The 18,238-nt window shown below is 30.9% G+C and overlaps 1 protein-coding gene across 5 annotated transcripts in view; it reads right to left on the minus strand.

The window, feature by feature from the left end:
- The window catches only part of LOC116424393 (proton-coupled amino acid transporter-like protein acs), a 46,052-nt gene that overhangs the window by 7,645 nt on the left and 20,169 nt on the right, over positions 1-18,238 (minus strand). For 2 of the 5 annotated variants that reach the window (XM_031970731.2, XM_031970732.2), the window contains exons 2-6: positions 14,163-14,236; positions 8,435-8,551; positions 1,849-1,999; positions 1,265-1,392; positions 832-916 (exon numbers count right to left, since the gene is read on the minus strand). In XM_031970731.2, coding sequence (XP_031826591.1) covers positions 832-916; positions 1,265-1,392; positions 1,849-1,999; positions 8,435-8,551; positions 14,163-14,236 — 555 coding nt within the window. Of the gene's footprint in view, positions 1-831; positions 917-1,264; positions 1,393-1,848; positions 2,000-8,434; positions 8,552-11,951; positions 12,028-14,162; positions 14,237-18,238 lie in introns of those variants that run through there. The other 3 variants (XM_031970734.2, XM_031970733.2, XM_031970735.2) reach the window with 3 other exon arrangements.

Genomic DNA, 18,238 nt, shown 5'->3' on the forward strand with positions numbered 1-18,238 from the left:
CATTCCAAGTCGAGATAAGATCCGAGTCGAGCTTCTTTGTTTGTTCTCTATAGAAAAGGAACTTCGGAACGATCAGAACAAACCGATGAATGAGGAGACACAAATGCAATGTAGAACTTTATTGTTTTTCACTTTTATTGACAGAAACTTTTATGAATTAAATCGAGAATTTTTTCTTATCGGAACACGATATATTTGGGAACATATTTCCCTATTTATTAAATTAGAATAATTTACTTTATTCTAGTAAATTGTGATTTAAAGTATGTCATGTTTGGTCTTCTTTTAATCAGAGGAATCTCACAAATACGGCAATAAAAGTTTCATTTACAATAAAATCCTTATAAGAAAATTTTATCATTGCATTAACATTGTCTCACCGATATCTACCACCGCTGAACAACGTATCATATTACAACTGCTCGACCGTCGAGCTTCGCGGTGTGCTAACAAGACTCGCCCCTCAGTGGTGGGGATGACTACGGGGTACTAATCCTGCAGATCCTACCGGGTATCAATCGCGAGAATACTGTACGCAGGTAGTGATTAGAAACGTTATTACATTATTAATAATATTAATTAATTTTGTCTAAAGTAATAATTATTATTTTTTGATAACAGTATTGATTGTTTTATTTCTATTGTTGTATCATTATCCTTTGACAACAATGCTAAATGCTTTAGTTCAATTGTTTTATTCATTTTCTTCGGTAATATAAATTATTAAGTAGTGCATCGTAATGATTAATAGTAGATAGTAATAATTAATAAAATTGTTGATTATATTAATGATTATTGATATCGATAACGTTGATAATTGTTGGCACTCACCTGCTTCATATTCGTACTAATGAAAACGAAATAAACGCAGCAAAATCCGAGTTGCGTGACACATAAAAACACATTAATCACTTTTCTGGAACAAAGGGACGAGAGTGTGAATAAAGCATTGTTTATAAACTATAAAATAAAACCGTCATAATACGGAGTCTGCATTTTTCAGGAAAATTGAAATGTCGTTGAGAAATCTCAAATGTCGAGCTCAAATTGGTCGCGTTTTATATGGGAATGAAAAAAAATTCAGAAGCTTTTCTAAGATACTTTTAAAGAGCGATTAAATAATTTGGTTTAACAACTCTTCGGTTAACGCTCAGTTTGGTATTACCGCGTGCTTCGAGCCGGGACATCAAAAGGGTTTCGCTACAATGCTAAACAAACAGCCGATGAGATTCCTATTTCATCTTTCTCTGACACACGTACAAACCTCATAAGCACGGAGTATTTTCGGAGTGAGAGAGGTCCGGTGGCGAAGCACATTTCCACGGTACCGGCGAATCCGGACGCAGCAATTGGATCGTTCACTCGCCGCTTCACCTCCTCGTTGCACTTTACCTGTGATCAATTAACAAAACTTTCAAATTTATGGTGCGCGTTGAACACAATGAAATATTACTATAATAAAATAAGAAAGAGGAAAAAGTTGAATATTAAAACTGTATCAAAATACGTCATATTTTACTAAATAAATTACAAAACTTAATAGTCAAATTTTTATTAAACAAATGTTTTGTAATATTGTTTGAACTTGGGTTCTATTGCTGATAATGTAGTTGATTTTAGATTCAAATATCCAATATTATATACTTTATATTTGTTTGTACATTGTATTTTTAGGTGTTTTGTGTAATATTTTCTGTGACTCTCTGTAAAAAATTTTCAACAAAAAAATATACATATTATATTATATTATATTATATTATATTATATTATATTATTGTATCACTATATTATAGTATACTATATTATTATTGTATTATATTATTTTCATGGTTTGTCGCTCTTACTTACAAGAATATGTTGCGCATGAACACAAATGACCCCTAGGATGATCGTAAGTGGTGGAGCCAGTAGTAGTCCAGCATGCTTGAAGGCATCCCCCAACGCAAATATACCCGAGCCGACGTTACCTTTGAACAGGTGCATCATTGTTTCTAAATACCTGTAATAATTCCATCGATCATGTATAGTTTGCTACACGAGGAATAATACTGCAACGATTTTCAGTAAAAAGACAGAAAACAGTGTTGTTTCGGAAACAATGTTGTTTTGTAAAAAAGGTAACAAATAAAAACTACTTTCACTTTCCCTCTTACTATTTGTTTATAATTTATCGTTCCCAATAAATACACGTGTTTATATAGTTTGAAAAATTTCATTTTTATGAATGAGCAACCAAAAAGGTACACGAGCCATCTATATTTTCCAAAATATTCTCCTTTTTACATTAAAATAATTCAATTAATTAAAGTTAACTTCTCCGAATCACAATATTAATGTCTCGCAAAATTCTATTCACATTCTATGAATTTATAAAGATTCAAATGAAATAAAAATTGACTGAAACAGTAAAAATTGAACGTCTCTCCCGTCTGTTTTTCTTCTTTTTAGATATGATTCATCCTAGATATCGAAGAGACATTCAACATGACAATTCGGCGGCACAAAGACGGGCGCGTAGCTGACAACGAGTTTTCCAAGCATTCCCCTGTCCCATCAGGCGAGCTAATTTAAAATCACCGGCGAATGAACCGGCCGACCGAGTTTGAAAATGCTCGGCCATGTCTGTCCGCCCAATTTTATGCTTCGAATAAACACGTGTCCGTAGTCGCGAACTAATCCATAGTTACAGTTAAACCGTTCGCGAGCACGATCATTCTTCGTACGGAGTGGAATGAACGAAAATAGAAGCGCACAACCGAAAATAAAGTAGACAGATTCCATTTGAAATATGCGACTCGTCTACTTATAAATGTTTCCAGTTTTTCCGATGTCCCTTGCGCTAGACTTAGAACACGTTTCAACAAGGTAGCAAAATGTATTTGAGCGAAATGTGTGTCTGTATGTCTCCTTCATTTGTTGCAACAATAATGAAAAGGGATGAACATGAGAATTTAAGAATGTTTATTTTCGATTTATAAAATGTCGTTGAATTATTATTGTGTTTTCGATTTATTAGAATTGTTAAGACAAGAAATTAATTTTCACTTAAATTTTGTTTCCTTAAATTATTTCGGGAAAATTTGATTTTATGTAATCTGCTTTGAAGAAACATCATTTTTCGAAAAACAAATTTGGATACCTTGATACTTATTGACTGTGAAAAAAGGATTTAAATTATTGTAATTATAAATTAGATAATATGGAGAAAATATAATGCAGTCGTTCAGTGTAACCTGCAATTTTATTTGTATTTTTAAGCCATTTTCATGAAAATTAAGATTCCTGGTGATTTATAATTTAAAGATCAAAAATTAACAATTAATGATGTTTTGAAATAAGAATCTGTTGCACATGAATTCACAAAAAATGTTCTTTGATTAAATACGTGTTTTTCGAACGTTTTGAAGTATAAATCCTATCCAGGGACACTATTAAAAATAGGCGAATCAAGAAAATCATTGGGACTGAAATATACTCTCGTAGCATGATTATGCGCACTCTACGCAATTAGAAACTAACATCAATCATCCGGTGAATAATGGGAAAATTGTAAAAATATAGTTGTGTGGAAATGTGACCATGATTATAATTGCAATCTTTACACATTAATACTCTACAAAAATTTTTTAAAATGCAATTGTAAATAAACTTGTTGACGACACTCTTAATATTTACTAGTAATGCTATAATTAAAAACGCAAAAAATGTTCAAGTTCCCCATATTACATTATTGAATTTTAAATTTTATCGATCTTTGTCTCATTTCCACTGAAGTCTAAAGTTTAAATTAATTTAAAATTTAAACTTTAAATTATCCATAATTAAAATAAGGGAGAAGTGAATTTAAATTAAAAAAATTAAATTAAATTAGATTTTTAAAACGTGACAAACCTTGTTTTTCGTGTAACATATTAATCGTCGATTCAATGAAACCCATAATTACACAATCGAGTAAAATGCTACTAGTGTTCCATGCGATCGGCGATTCACTGAATGAGTAGTTAAATGTGGAAATTACGCGAACCTATGAGAACTAATGCCAAAATATTTATTTCGAGATTCGTCTACTTCAGGGGCTAACTGAGAAGGCCTAAGTTTCGATGTTGCTCGTTTATCATGTCTGTTATACGTATAATTAATTACAGCTTTTAGCGAGAAGTTTTATTTTCATAAAGAAATCAGTTTTCATACTAGTTTAACTGTAGACATTTTGTTAAAATATTACATTAACTGTAGACAATGCATACAATGAGCAATAAAAATATCAAGTTGACATTACAAGGTATTGTGAATACAAAACAGTAAAAACATGTAAAAAATGTTCAAGATAATGTTTCTCAATAATTAAGGAACTATATCATCGACAAAAAAAATAGATAGTATAAAAAAGCAAGGAAAAAGGATATGAACAATTAAAATTTTCAAGGAAAAATTTTTTAATACTTTCTGTACGTGAAAATCACTAAGAAACATTATATTTCTATTTTATGTTTATATTGTACATAAAATGTAATATCAGTTATTTTTTTATATGTAAAAAGTGTATATTCACATTTCTATATTTTAATAATTTTATTACATCATACTATGTTTCAAATTTGAATTCTAATCATTAAAACCTGTGTAAATTAGTTGGTGAATCTTCTTCTCTAGCAAATTGGTCAACGTTTTTCACTGGTTAGAAACTTTTTGCCAGCAGCGCCTATTAATGTACTCTACATTTACATTCCACCGAATTGTTTCATATTGTGATTTTCATTAATGTTGCGTGTGCACGCAAATGAAGGAAATTACTTCCACGCGTGACTGTCATACACAATCCAGCACTAGACACGCTGTCGGACGAAGCGTATTCGAGAGTGCCAACAATAACGATGTCATTAAAAAAGTGGACAATTTGATCCCATAATTTATGTTCACAAACAACGCGGGGAATAAATCCGGGTTTATTAAATATTATTTGTATGACAGTGTAATATTTATTTATGCAATCATTATCTGTGTTTACTTTATGCTTTTTGTTACGCGTATATCTATATATACTTATTGTCAAACATATTCACGTTGTTGAAGATGTTTCCAAATATTCTAAGAAACACACAAACTAAACACATCAGTAGCTTATTAATATATAAAATATTTGGTAAAAAATAGATATGTTTTTTTAGAATATTTATATTAAACCAATTATTCGTTCAATATTGATTAATTTATTTGTAATTTAGTTTCGACGAAATAATATTTCCAATTAATAAAATCAATTTTAAGAACTTCTAATTCTTTGTTAAAATGAAAATTATTTTTATTTCATCTTTGAAATGTTTTAATAATAGTAAAAATTATTTTTATTGATGCTACTAAAATAATATAATATTAATAATCTATATAATAAGTAGAACAAGTATAAATTAATAACAGGAATTTTGCTTGAAGTTTAAAAACATCTCTAATGGATTCAAACAATTTTGTACGAAATGTAAAAGTGAGAATCTGCAAATGCGTAAACATCTATAAATTATTTTATAATGATGCGTATTTACTTTCGTTATTTTCCATGAATCTCCCGTGTCCTAATTAAGTTTTATTTTCTTTGTATCATATAAAGTGTCGAATTATCCGCTGGAGAACGCAATTCGAGGTTAAAAACATTTATGTGACGCACGATACCTCAAGGTTTCGAGTTCTGTGCCACTTTAATTGCTCGTGACAATTACGATGAGAGAGAAAAAAAAGAATCGAGGTCTAAACGAGCTGCTTTAACCAACGTAGTAGCAATAATTTTATAGAATAGATTAATTTACGAATTGTGTGGATGCTATTAACTTAGCCAGCCAAACGGGGAAATATTCGACTTTTCCCTTAGCAAAGTACTGCTATTTATTTTGTTTAATTTTTCTTTCGTTATTTAGTAAGTCTTGAACTGGAAATATTTGCAATTCGATACCTCTCTTGCTAAAAGTAAAACTAAGGGCAAAATTATTTAATCAAAAGGCCCCTTAAGTTTAAATTTAAGAATAAGTATGGAGAAAGGTTATAAACAAACTATGGATTTTTATGTATTTATGGGGAAAGTACAAAATTCCATGAAATGAATACTTTCACTGTTAGATAATACTAATTTCTATCGTCATAACACGAAACCTTGTCATTTCATCGTGACGGATACTCGTCAGAAACAGCCAATTGGTTAAAGGTTAATAAAATCTGTTGAATGAGTTCAATTAAAGTTAATGAAAAATGTTATAGTTCCTTTTAGGTAGTTGTCTAAGCGTTAAGTGGAAACGGAAGAAAGAGAAGTCTTCACATAACTGTTCTTGGAAAATGGATACGCACTAACGTCGCGGAAAATTATAATCATCCTGACAGATTGCAACACTGCGATACGCCAAATTACTTCCTTCCTTTCAGTATACTTTATCTTTGTGAAAAAACATAGGAAAACAGATAATGTTATACATCAGATTGTCCTAATAGAATCTTCCATGAATGAAAATTACAGTCCTCCATTGTTTCCAAAACATTGCGTCAAAGATAAATAAAACTTCTAAGATCGATGAAAGGTTCATTCAATAATAAGCAAGTTTTTTTATCGATGTTAATTGATTTTTATTTTGACATTTATTATTTATTTATTGACGTTTCAAGCAGATATTAGTGAACACTCTGGTCTTGATTAATTTTGATACTAAATAAATTTTCACTCAGAATTTAATTAATTTTATTATTTTAGTTAAAATTTAATCAGAAAGTACTAGAAAATGTGTAACATAAATGAAAAAAATATTCTATAATACTTATATTGTTGCAAACAATGAATTGTGAAAGTCTCCTATTTCATTCTTCAAATAAAATCACACTTCATATAAGTTTCTATTTTGATTAACAATTTCGTACGAAAAACGTTGACTTAGCACTTAATAATCACGTATGAAAAGAAGAATGAATCACTTGGAACGTGCCGAGTATGTCTTTCCAGATATTCATAACTGTTGACTAATAAATATGACACAGAATATTTTTCATATTATACCAAGTTTACTACATTTATAGTACATGTATAGTAGTACACTTTTTAAAATAAATTAAATCTACTATACAGTATGGTTGTTTTGAAAATTTGTTCAATTTTAAAATTTATTTATAATAATTTTACCATTTAAATAAAGAAGTTTTTATTTTCTTTTTATTATAATTGTGTTTTGAGAACTTTTTCAATTTTAAAATTTAAATAAAGGAATTTCTGACTTTTCTTTAAATAACCTTCAACATTTAACCTATCCAATAACGATAAATTAATTTAAATTTATTATTAAACGATTCGCCGTCCGGGAATCCCAGGAAAGTGCATGCAACCTTCCGAGCAAAGAGTTTCCTCTAATTCCACCTTCATATTTCCACCGTTATTAATATTTAACCACAGTAAACGACTTAACCAACCATCAACGCTACGCATCAAGGCACACACGTATCCATAAAACATTTGTTACATTAATATCATAGTTTAACTGTGTTACTAAAACGCGTCCATTTAAACATGAAACGAAACGCGCATTAAATTAACTTAAGCCATATTAATTCAACTACTAGCCACCGTGGCGATTGCGTATACTTTTATACTCAAAAATTCAATAAAATCGTTTAATTTATTTTATTCTATCATTCTATTTATTAATTATTTCTTTTAATCGTACTTAACATTCGATAAAAATGATATTTTCGTTCAGAACATCGTATCGTTGTAGAATGGAACTAGCATTCGAAGTAAAATATCGTCAAATTGAATTTTACTGATTTATTTTCATCGCCAGAACCGTTTGGAAGATACAATCGGTTACAATTTCGTGGGACATCCTGTATAGACGCCGAGATTCTTACACATGACTAAAAAGCAAGTATTCATGGGCAACAGAAAGTGACCGTGGGCGGTACCGTGCGAGTTAAAACCGCAAAACGGAACCTACCTCATGGAGGTGTGGCGAGTATTCACGCGCACACACGTTTATCCATGTGTACAGATCGAAAAATTGTATTTTTCTTGAAGACAGTGCATTAAAAATCACGTGTACAGTATTTTATTGTGAATGAAATTTGTAGAACCGTGCTACAGTGCTCAATTTATCTAAAAGTTTAAAATATTATTGAAGAAGTAGGAATACATGGTCTGATAATAATTGTCTTGTACTATTTTCAAATTTGAAAGTGTTCTTGATAAAATGTGAACTTGATTCAATGAAATTGATACAAAATAAATAAACGAAATGATGCTGAAAAATTGAAAATCATAAAACCTGATTGGCTCAAAAAAGACTCGAAAAACGTAGCAGAGTTAACGTGTATGAAAATATTTTTTAAGAAATATTCGATGGCATACAAATTTTAAGGCAAAGGACAAAGGAATAGACGGTCGGAGGAGTAGAAAGGTTGTTCAACTTACGAGGTCGGATGATTAACGGAAATCCCATGCTCGTTGGTTCCGCCTTCGAGATCACCACTCTTCTCGATCTCCAAAATGGGATCCTTCGACTGGAAAGCTCCATATGTACTCCCATTTCTGTGAAATAATATAATAAATGATGTTATATTAATAATTACTTAAATATTGTTACATTAACAATTAATTAAATATCGTTACACTAATAATTAAATAAACATCATTACATTAATAAATAAGAAAATATTGTTACACTAATAACTCATAACTTATGAGTCATAAGTAAATATTATTACATAAGTCATTCTTAAATAAATAATCCGCTAAATCTCACACATTTTTCAGATACCCAACATTAAGCTAATCAGATATCTTGATCAACAACAAAAACGCATAATCATAAGAAGAAACAAAAATCAAAATCTTCAAACTTCCTAGATTGTACGCTGTAACCTAAGGATAACCAGCGGCATTTCAAATCACCGAATGGTTACATGTTACAGGAACTCTAGGCTGCTTGCAATGACTGCAACTAGACTACTGGTTAGCTGGCATCTGTTTCTGTATAATGTTACGTCTGAATTTTCCCATGAATGTCAAACCAGTTACACTAGAGATTTACGATTATCACGCCTCAACTTCTACGTTGCATAGTAGTTGACTCCTTGGCGCATTTACCGTAAATAATTATACTTTCGCCGATACTCATAGTAAAAATTGAACGACGGCCAATTCAGAAATTATTTTCAACGGCAATAATACTGCGATTGCCACGAATCTTGTGGTTCAGACAAAGGATTCAATAGCGAATATCGAAACTGCCCGATTGCTGCAACTATGGCATAACTTCCAATTTGTCATTTCTGATTTATCGCTACGAACAAAAGGGTTTATGAGAATCAAACTATTCCTCTAATCAAATTATAATGATTTACAGCTTCCCAATTCGTTCTCTGGAAAATCGTGACTTTGCAGTCATTGTTAGTATGTTGATATTTCTATCTTGTTAAATAATATTATTAAATAACGCACCATTTTTCTTCAGAGATTTGTTTACTATTCTATTGAATAATTATAATACAATATTTATTTTCTCATGAATATTAAAATGTTTTATTAACTTCAGTTTAACACTAAAACTAACGAACACTTAGAGTGACTTATTTCCAACATTCTATAAAATTTAGAGCAACACGTTTATTGAAATTTGAAGGGTCTCCTAGTCTTGTATCAGTACAAATACGCAAATTTAATTGAAAATTTTTTGCAAAAATCCCTTCGTGATTTCAATATTTGCAAATAAAAATTCTAAAGTGAGTCAATTTGACCCGTCTGGTAGTTTTAGTGTTAATTTAATGGTAACCGAATATTTAAACTTAAAATAAGAAACCGAAAATTTTAAAAAATTATTTGTAAATAGTATTGTTTTATTAGGATGTAGTATATGTAGTAAGGATTGTAAATATGTTGATATTCTCGTTAGAATAATTGAAATGGCGTCGCAACGTCTATGGTAATTTCTTAATGGAATCTAGCGTAGCCAGTATCTGAATGGTAATAAGTCGCGGAATGGGTTGCAAGGAAGTAAAAGTAACTTGACTGTTTATATAGTCATTATTTCAAGAATTCTGCGACCTATATACGCCACGTGACATTAATGTATCAAGGTAAACCCGCCATTGGATTTGTCGGGAACGACATTTTGAACTGAACAAATCATTCAAACACTTCCCTTGTTGGACACGTATACTCGTCGAATTTATCACGCGTTATTTATAAATTCTTTGACCATCGCGGCTGATTTCTCGTTCGGAACCCACGCGACACCGCAAACCAGCCGTGTTCGACGAAACAATAACTATAATTAAACGAACTTCGTCATTGTTAGCCCTATTTTCACCGAAGGAGTCCAAAGATATCTTACAATGTTAACTCAAAGTTATTTTTATAACGATAAACTTGATTAATTAGAAAAAAGGCGTTTATTTTACAAAAAATGTTCCCCGGCCTTACAATGTTCTAAACAATTACTATAATTAAACAAATTTCGTCGTCTTTAGCACTATTTTCACCGGAAGAGTCAAAAGATATTTTTAAATTTTCACTTAAAGCTATTTTTATAATGATAAATTTAATTAAGTGGATACCACATTTTGCAATCAAAATCACTATTAATCTACCAATCACCACGTCATAAATCATTACTAATTGTGTAATCATTATAGGAGAAGTCGGAAAGTCAATTGAGGAAAAACGATTGGATCTGAAAAATAACTTGTATGATATAAGTTGTGTATAAATATAAATTATATAAAGTAATAGTAAGACGAAGATCTTAGTAATTGATGAAATAAATTATTTGAATAATCATTTATCATTCTTTCCGTGATTGTTGTTCTAACTAAATAATCCTACTGTGAATCTTGCAACAATGATTAACTTGTCCTCTCTCTTCAAAAAATCTGTTGGAACGTAAGGAAAATAATACATCGGTGAGTAACAGCTGTCACATATTTTACACGTTTGAATAAGCGAACGATTAAGGAACGATCAACTTGTCGCGTAGGACGTATATAAAGATCATAAATGTGCGATGTTAGAATATATAAGGTGACTTGAAGTTAAATATTAGAATATTCAACGATTGTGAATGTTGTATAAGCTTATGAAATCACAGTAGAATTATTGATGTTATGAAATATAGATTCTATAACTTGTATCTAATAAAGCTCAACAATCAACACTGATTCCCATACAAAATGATAAAGATCGCGAACAACACACAATTTCTAATTAGAATAATAGAAGTTATAACTATGAACTTTACATCATCTGAAAAATGTACTAGTTAATTAATTAAATAGACTCACATAATTACAATTAAAAAATGATGATCCCAACTAAATAAGAAAAAACAGAAACCTAACTAAATTATCTCTACAATGTAACGAATGATTTTATGAATTTATTGTACTACATATAAGTAATTACCAAATTTCTAATTCATTCATTAGTAATTAATTAATTCTATTTCAATAACCATTGAACCAATCAACGAAAACTAAATTTCAAGAGAACAACCCGTTCTTATACCATATATCGATACGAACGACTTACGAATCGCAACGCGTTGATTAACCCTACGGACTAACGTCAACATCTTGGAATCAAATGTTTATATTTGGAATACTAAGTAGCAAACAAATGATTTAATTACTCAAACAGCAAAAGATCACTGCATAGTTTCCTTTGTTTTATTATTTATGTAACGATATATAATTTAGCTTCATCCGCTGAAGTTTCTGCATATTTCAAAGAATCTTCGTCCGCAAAGGGTTAATTACCAACGACGAACAGATTCATATAAATAACCGAGCGCGCCGCGTCGTTACGGTGAATCCCGAAGGTGCATAGGAGCCGTAAATAATTGCCTAAATTGACTTCGACTTTAATTCTCGTCGATCCGACAACGGTGATAAATCTCCCGTAGATAATCTCGATTACACAACGAACGACTTACACACAAGAAAACTTCGATCGCCTCATTGGAGCTGCATTTCCATCGAATCGTCGTTACCGACCTTAGCATTACGACAGATAGATTAACGTGCAAAAACGCAAGCCGAATGCCGCGCAGGTTTCATGCCTCGACGTTAGAATCAAAGATATATCGCTAGGTGCCAAGCGGCTATAGGTGGTACGTCACATTTGGTTCAGCGCTGGCTATCGAAGCAGGAAAACGTACGCGAGCTTTCGACGTTTCGCAATTCAACTGTTCAACGCTACTAGTCTATTCCTCTTTTCTATTTCGGTCATCGATGGACTGGATAAAACGATGAATTTTTCCATTTCAAGCTGTTTCTATGGTACGCAAAAGTTTCGGCAAAACAAAACTAAAATGGAACTAAAACGGAACACCAATAGTTTTCGTAGATAAGGAGCTCGTGTCGAGTTACTGTTGCATGACATAGACCTAAGGAGTCCTCGGTATAATTAATGATCGGCTGAAGGTCAGTGTACATCTATTATCTTCAATCAATATTTTATCATTATTATTATTATCGTTATTGTTAGTATTATTATTAATATTTTATTGCTTAAAAATAAAAGTAGTCTACGTAATACGTAAGTGCCGTTTTTATTCATAACCGCTGGTTAACACGTTTATTGCTTCAAGAATTTCGAGCGTTTTGTATAGTAATAGAGAAATATATTTTGTATAGCAATAATGGATTCTTATTTCAACTCGATTCATCGTGTGATCCGATTCTTCTCGGTCTAACCTATATAATATTACAATACGAATTGTAACGAAGAACGATTATCGTTCCTGAGTATTATTTTGTTAGTTATAATTGGAAATAAAAGCTTGCAGAAGATTAATTTGATTTTATTTGTGTGAAGTGCAAGTGATTTTTTTATTTAAACGTACTAAAACTCGCTAATTAAAGCTCCTATTTTAACAGAGTAACGTGGAATGATAATTTAAAGAAAACTATTTATAAGTTCGCCTTGACCGTATTTTAAAAGGCAATAAACCTTATCGAAATATTCAAATTGACGTCACTGACTTTAAAACGTTTCTAAGGAATATGTAAATCATGTAGTATCTAGAATTTTTAGCATAGGTTAAAGTATTTTTAAGAAGAGTGAATGTAAGGATGAGTGTGAGTGAAGGACAGGTTGTAAAACGGTCCAGAGAAAGTGGCCTGCACAACGTCACGGACCCAAGACTGCAGGGCCAGCTTTCCAGGGGTGCATCTGAGTGTTTGCGATGAGTGCGAGTGAGAAGAATGCTTATGGGGGAGAGAATGATTTTTGGGAGAGAATGTCTGTAAAAGAGTGGTAAGAGAGTGGCGAGGGAGAGTCGTGTGTTGGCCTCCGTGGCATTGAGTTGTATTTTTTACGTGTTGTCCGTGTTGTTTCCATATCTCATTAAATACATATATTTATTCCTAATTCTCGATTACTGAAGATCCACCTTTTCACTATCTATAATAATAGTACCTCACTATAATAAGGGTATCGTTTCCGTCCGATAAAACAAATTATTTAATTTGTGTTGATGACCTTAAATAAAATATGAAAAAAAGTTATATAATAATATAAACGAAGGAGATTTAGGATATCTGTATTAAGGTTATCGAAGCTCTCAAAATTATACAACGCATATGATACGCAGAGCAACTGGTTCTATATTAAGTAGTATTTTTATTCGGTAATTACATATTTACATATGCACAATTTATCTCTTGTACTCTTTGTTCACAGAATATTGATTCCTTTGCTTGCATCACAAAACTCTGTTAATCCATCTACTTTTCAGGTGTCCAGTTCTGTTATTCATTTCTTTGTTTTCGGATGATCGATAATGCACCGTGTGCACTAATAATAATTATTATTATTTACAAAATAATTAGTAATTATTTAGGGTGCCACCAAAATCGAATAGCAAATGTGTAATTTCAAAAAGTTCACTTTTGACACTTCAAAATTCCAAAATAGTAAAATATTTAATAAAATTTAGTAACTTAATTTAGTAAAAATTGTTTTCCTTCGATTCAAATAAATTGATACGTAAAAGATTATTCATAACATTCTGTACATTGAAGAGAAATGAATATTAGTGTCCTATGTTATAGACAATTCGTAACAAATGCTTTGTTAATATATATATTAAAAATTGACCAAGTACTTTTCAAAATTGTGACAATTTATAGTGATCATTTACCTATGAGGCTCCTTGAGCGTCATCTCGTCGTGTAGGTTGTTCTTCTTCATGTTTGGACTATCGTACATTTCCATCTGTAATCACAATTAAACACATACATTAACATACAAGTAAAAATTTTCAAGTCCTAAGCAAATTTTATTTTCGCTTGGTCCGTCAGAAAATATTTCATCCCCTTCATACTATTTTCATAAGAAAACTTATTAAAAGTATATACATATAATACATTGACCATTTCGTTTGTCACAGTTATCAACACAAGCATACTAACACAATGCAATATGGTGAATGAAGAAGTAAGAGTGGATGCCAAGAGCCTGACATATTATCTTTCGTCAACTTGTAACATTTGCTAAGTTTTTTCTTCCAAGATAATCAGAAACAAAGGCGGCCTTGTGACAAGCCAAATGTTTATACACAAAAATAAATAACCGACAAATCAATAAAAAGAAATGTAAACAAAATATGTGAAAAAATTTTGGGAAAAATATATAAACATATTTTCTAATCTTGTTTTCTAAGGAATATTCCTATTCGGGACACGTTGGTTCTAACCAAGTTGCAATACGAAATATTCTTAGGTTATTATAAATCAAATGTTTCATAGCGTATACAAAATTATTTAATTCTACAATTCACACAAAAATTGTACAAAATAATAAATCTTTTCACCTATAAATAACCTAAAGATTTTTCATTTTGAAAACTGTTTAAAATCGACGGTTACAAATGTGAGTACCCCATTAAATTCATATGTTTTAAATTCGTAACAAGTAAATATAAAATCGCGAGCAATGAAGATCGATCCTTTTTCGTACTGCCGAATGCCCATTAAACGGTCCTGAATTAAATAATTAAATGGTCGATGGATCGTTCCTTAACTTCGGTTCACAAAACTATATTCCTTTCTGTAATATTTCTTTATATTATTTCAAATAATATAAAGAAATAATAATATAATAAATTATAATAAAAATCGTATCTATTATTTGTGCAATTTCATTATATTTATTTATTAATTTATCAAGAAATTAGTGATTTAAGGTTAAACATTGTTCATCCACATGATATGAAAAGAACTGGACGCGTGCGTTATTTAAAGTTCAACTGTATCTATACATATACTGTTTCTCTTTTCATCGGCGATCAAATTAAGGTCGCATGGAGTTCAATGCGAAGCGGGCAATCCAGTTTCTCACGGAAACGTGACCGAACATCTGTCCCGGGACGGTTTCCCTTCGATTTTCCTTGCTGTATTATTCCGCTATTAACCGGCCGGCCTTTACACAACAGTCTTCGTTGATAGCGATATCGCGAATAACAAACGGATTTTTCTAATGAATGTGAATCCGTCTCGTGGGAAAAGTACGACGCGCGATAGAAAACTAATAGCATCGGTCGAATGATAATTAACCCTAGTAAACACAGACGATAAAATATGTTTTATAAACACTGTCGATAAAATTTACTTGTAACTGGAATATTTCTTGCTTCGTTAGTTTCGTTATCGTAAATGGGGAAAATATTACTCTAGTAATAGATAACTACTGAAACGAGAATTAACGATCTTAATTTGATGGTGTGGAAATTATATTCTGAAAATATTTGATAATTTGGAAAATATTTGAATAATGAATTAAATTTTTATTTATTATAGAGAAAGTTTTGATTTTATAACAATTTCTCGTAGTTAGTAATTCGTAATAGTAATTATTAATTGTCTTACTTAGTATTGACCTTAATCAATTGTCGTTAATGTAAATAATGTTTAACATTTGTTTTTTTTTCTGTGTTATTTATTTTCTATTTACTGTTCATGTTTACTGTTCAGTATTCTTCACTCTTTGTAACGTTATAAAAAAACAGAGGTTTTCAATTTCAAAATTTTCAACTGCGTACATGAGTCACGTTTCTGTCTCTGTCTTACGCATGAGTGCGCTAATTTCCGCTCTCAAATTGATCTGCCTCACACGCACTACTTACTATGCATTAGCAAATCGTCATGGTCCAGGGAGATTTTTCACCGTTATGAACTTGAGAACGAGAATATAAAAATACAATTTGTTTACATTTCAAACACTAATTTTCATTCTTTCAGTAATTTTCTCAACAGTAAAAATTAAAAAATACATCACCTTTTAATAACATCAAAACTATATTACCAAAATGAAACTAAAAATAAATTGACGATTTATAATTAGTGTGTAGATGCAACAGTTTCACTAACAGTGAAGTTTAGATAAAAAAAAACTACACTTTCAATATTCAAGTCGTACATTCATAAAAATTGATTAATGGTTCACAAATTCAAATTACCTGCAAATTACAGTTCAGACAACCCAACACAAATACAACTTTGTGAGTCTAAATATTTTTTTAACTTGAACTGCGAATAAAGTAGTACTATTATAATAAATTTGCATTAAAATCATAAAAATCACGATTTTTTCATGATCTATAGATGGCGAAGAAAAATATATTTTGGATTAAAAAAAGTTTCCTTATCTTAGTTTTTAAAAACAGGAAAAGGTCATAGAAAAGAACCGTATAATTTATAGAATGATTAAATATTCATTTATACACTGTCATTATTAAAAAATTATTAGAAAAAAAGAATTTTGGAGATAATGGCTATTTTTCATTCTATCGTACGATGTAAATGGGCTGCCATTAATTAGTATGCGCGCATTCACTGAACCGCGTCCACGTGAACTCGCCGTTCGAGTAATATTCCGTTGTTAACATTTGGCGAGACGCGCGGTCCGTTCATCGCTGAAAATGAGCCGATAAGGTCGGCCAGACGAATACATGTCACTGATTGACTTCTCTTAACCCTTAACCACTATAGAATGTTTGCAATATCGCTCTAAATTTTCATTCATTCTTATTTTCCGTCTTTCGTGCTTCCGGATTTTCCTATGCTATATTTCAATTCGCCGAGATGTGTATTAATCAACAGTGACTTGATTAAAACCGTCAAGCTTTCAAAGTGAATCGACGAAACACGTGCACGTAGGGTATTATAATAATTTTTATACAACAAATTCTGTTTTTATAAGATAAATATGTTTTCTGTGAAAAATATTTAGACCTAGAAAGTCAGAAAAATAATACAATAAACCATATTAAAATTCATTTGGAACTTGAATGATCGCAATAATCAAAACAAAAATAGCTATTTTGAAATAGAAATAAGAAGAAACTACGTCGTTTTAATTTTTTATAAATTCTAGTGTTGGTTTACGTATAGAACCATAAAAAGTTTTCTTTATCTCCAATTATATATATTACAAATATTCTTGTAATGAATATCAATGAAAACTATAAATTTCGTCCGCGTTACTCAAGGGAAAATCAAAGAATTATCTGCGGCTGGAGCATTAATAAGGTCTAATATTCGATTACTAAAACAATTAAATAACCACAATACACCTTAACTTGATTTATAAGAATTTATAAAATAGTTATATGACTTTCAAGATCTACAACAGTTAAAACAATTAAGTAATCGCAACACACGTTAGCTTGATTTGTAAGAATTTTTATAATAGTTGTATGACTTTGAAGATCTATGCCAGTTAAGGGTTAAGTAACCAGTGCGCGCACGCGACCGGCTAGATCCAGGCATCTCTTGTTCGCGGGCAGGCCGGTGCGCTAGATCAATGCCGAGAAAATGGCCGCTACGCACGGAACGCACGTGCACGTGTGCACGAGGCTCAACAATTACGAAGAACTTATCTATCGTTTGATTCCGATGACCTTAACGGGCCGCGATATTTATGACACCAATGACGTTTTACTTCTGTCGAACTTCTTTCATTATTGACTGGATAGCGTAAAAATGGCAACGGTAGAATTGAGACAATGTAGTGGTACTTTCAACATATAACCCTTTGCATTTGATTAATTTTTGAATATTGTTGGGTGTAAACTTGCATTGATTTTTAGGGAAATGAATTGAAGTAATTTACAGCAGTAGAATTCAACGTTTTATATTAATTTTATTTATTATTATTATAATAAGATTTAATTTTTATAACCTTTTAAAATATGGTATTTTTTAAAACAATTTCCAA

The sequence above is a fragment of the Nomia melanderi genome, chromosome 7 (genome assembly GCF_051020985.1).
Source record: "Nomia melanderi isolate GNS246 chromosome 7, iyNomMela1, whole genome shotgun sequence".
NCBI lineage: Eukaryota > Metazoa > Arthropoda > Insecta > Hymenoptera > Halictidae > Nomia > Nomia melanderi.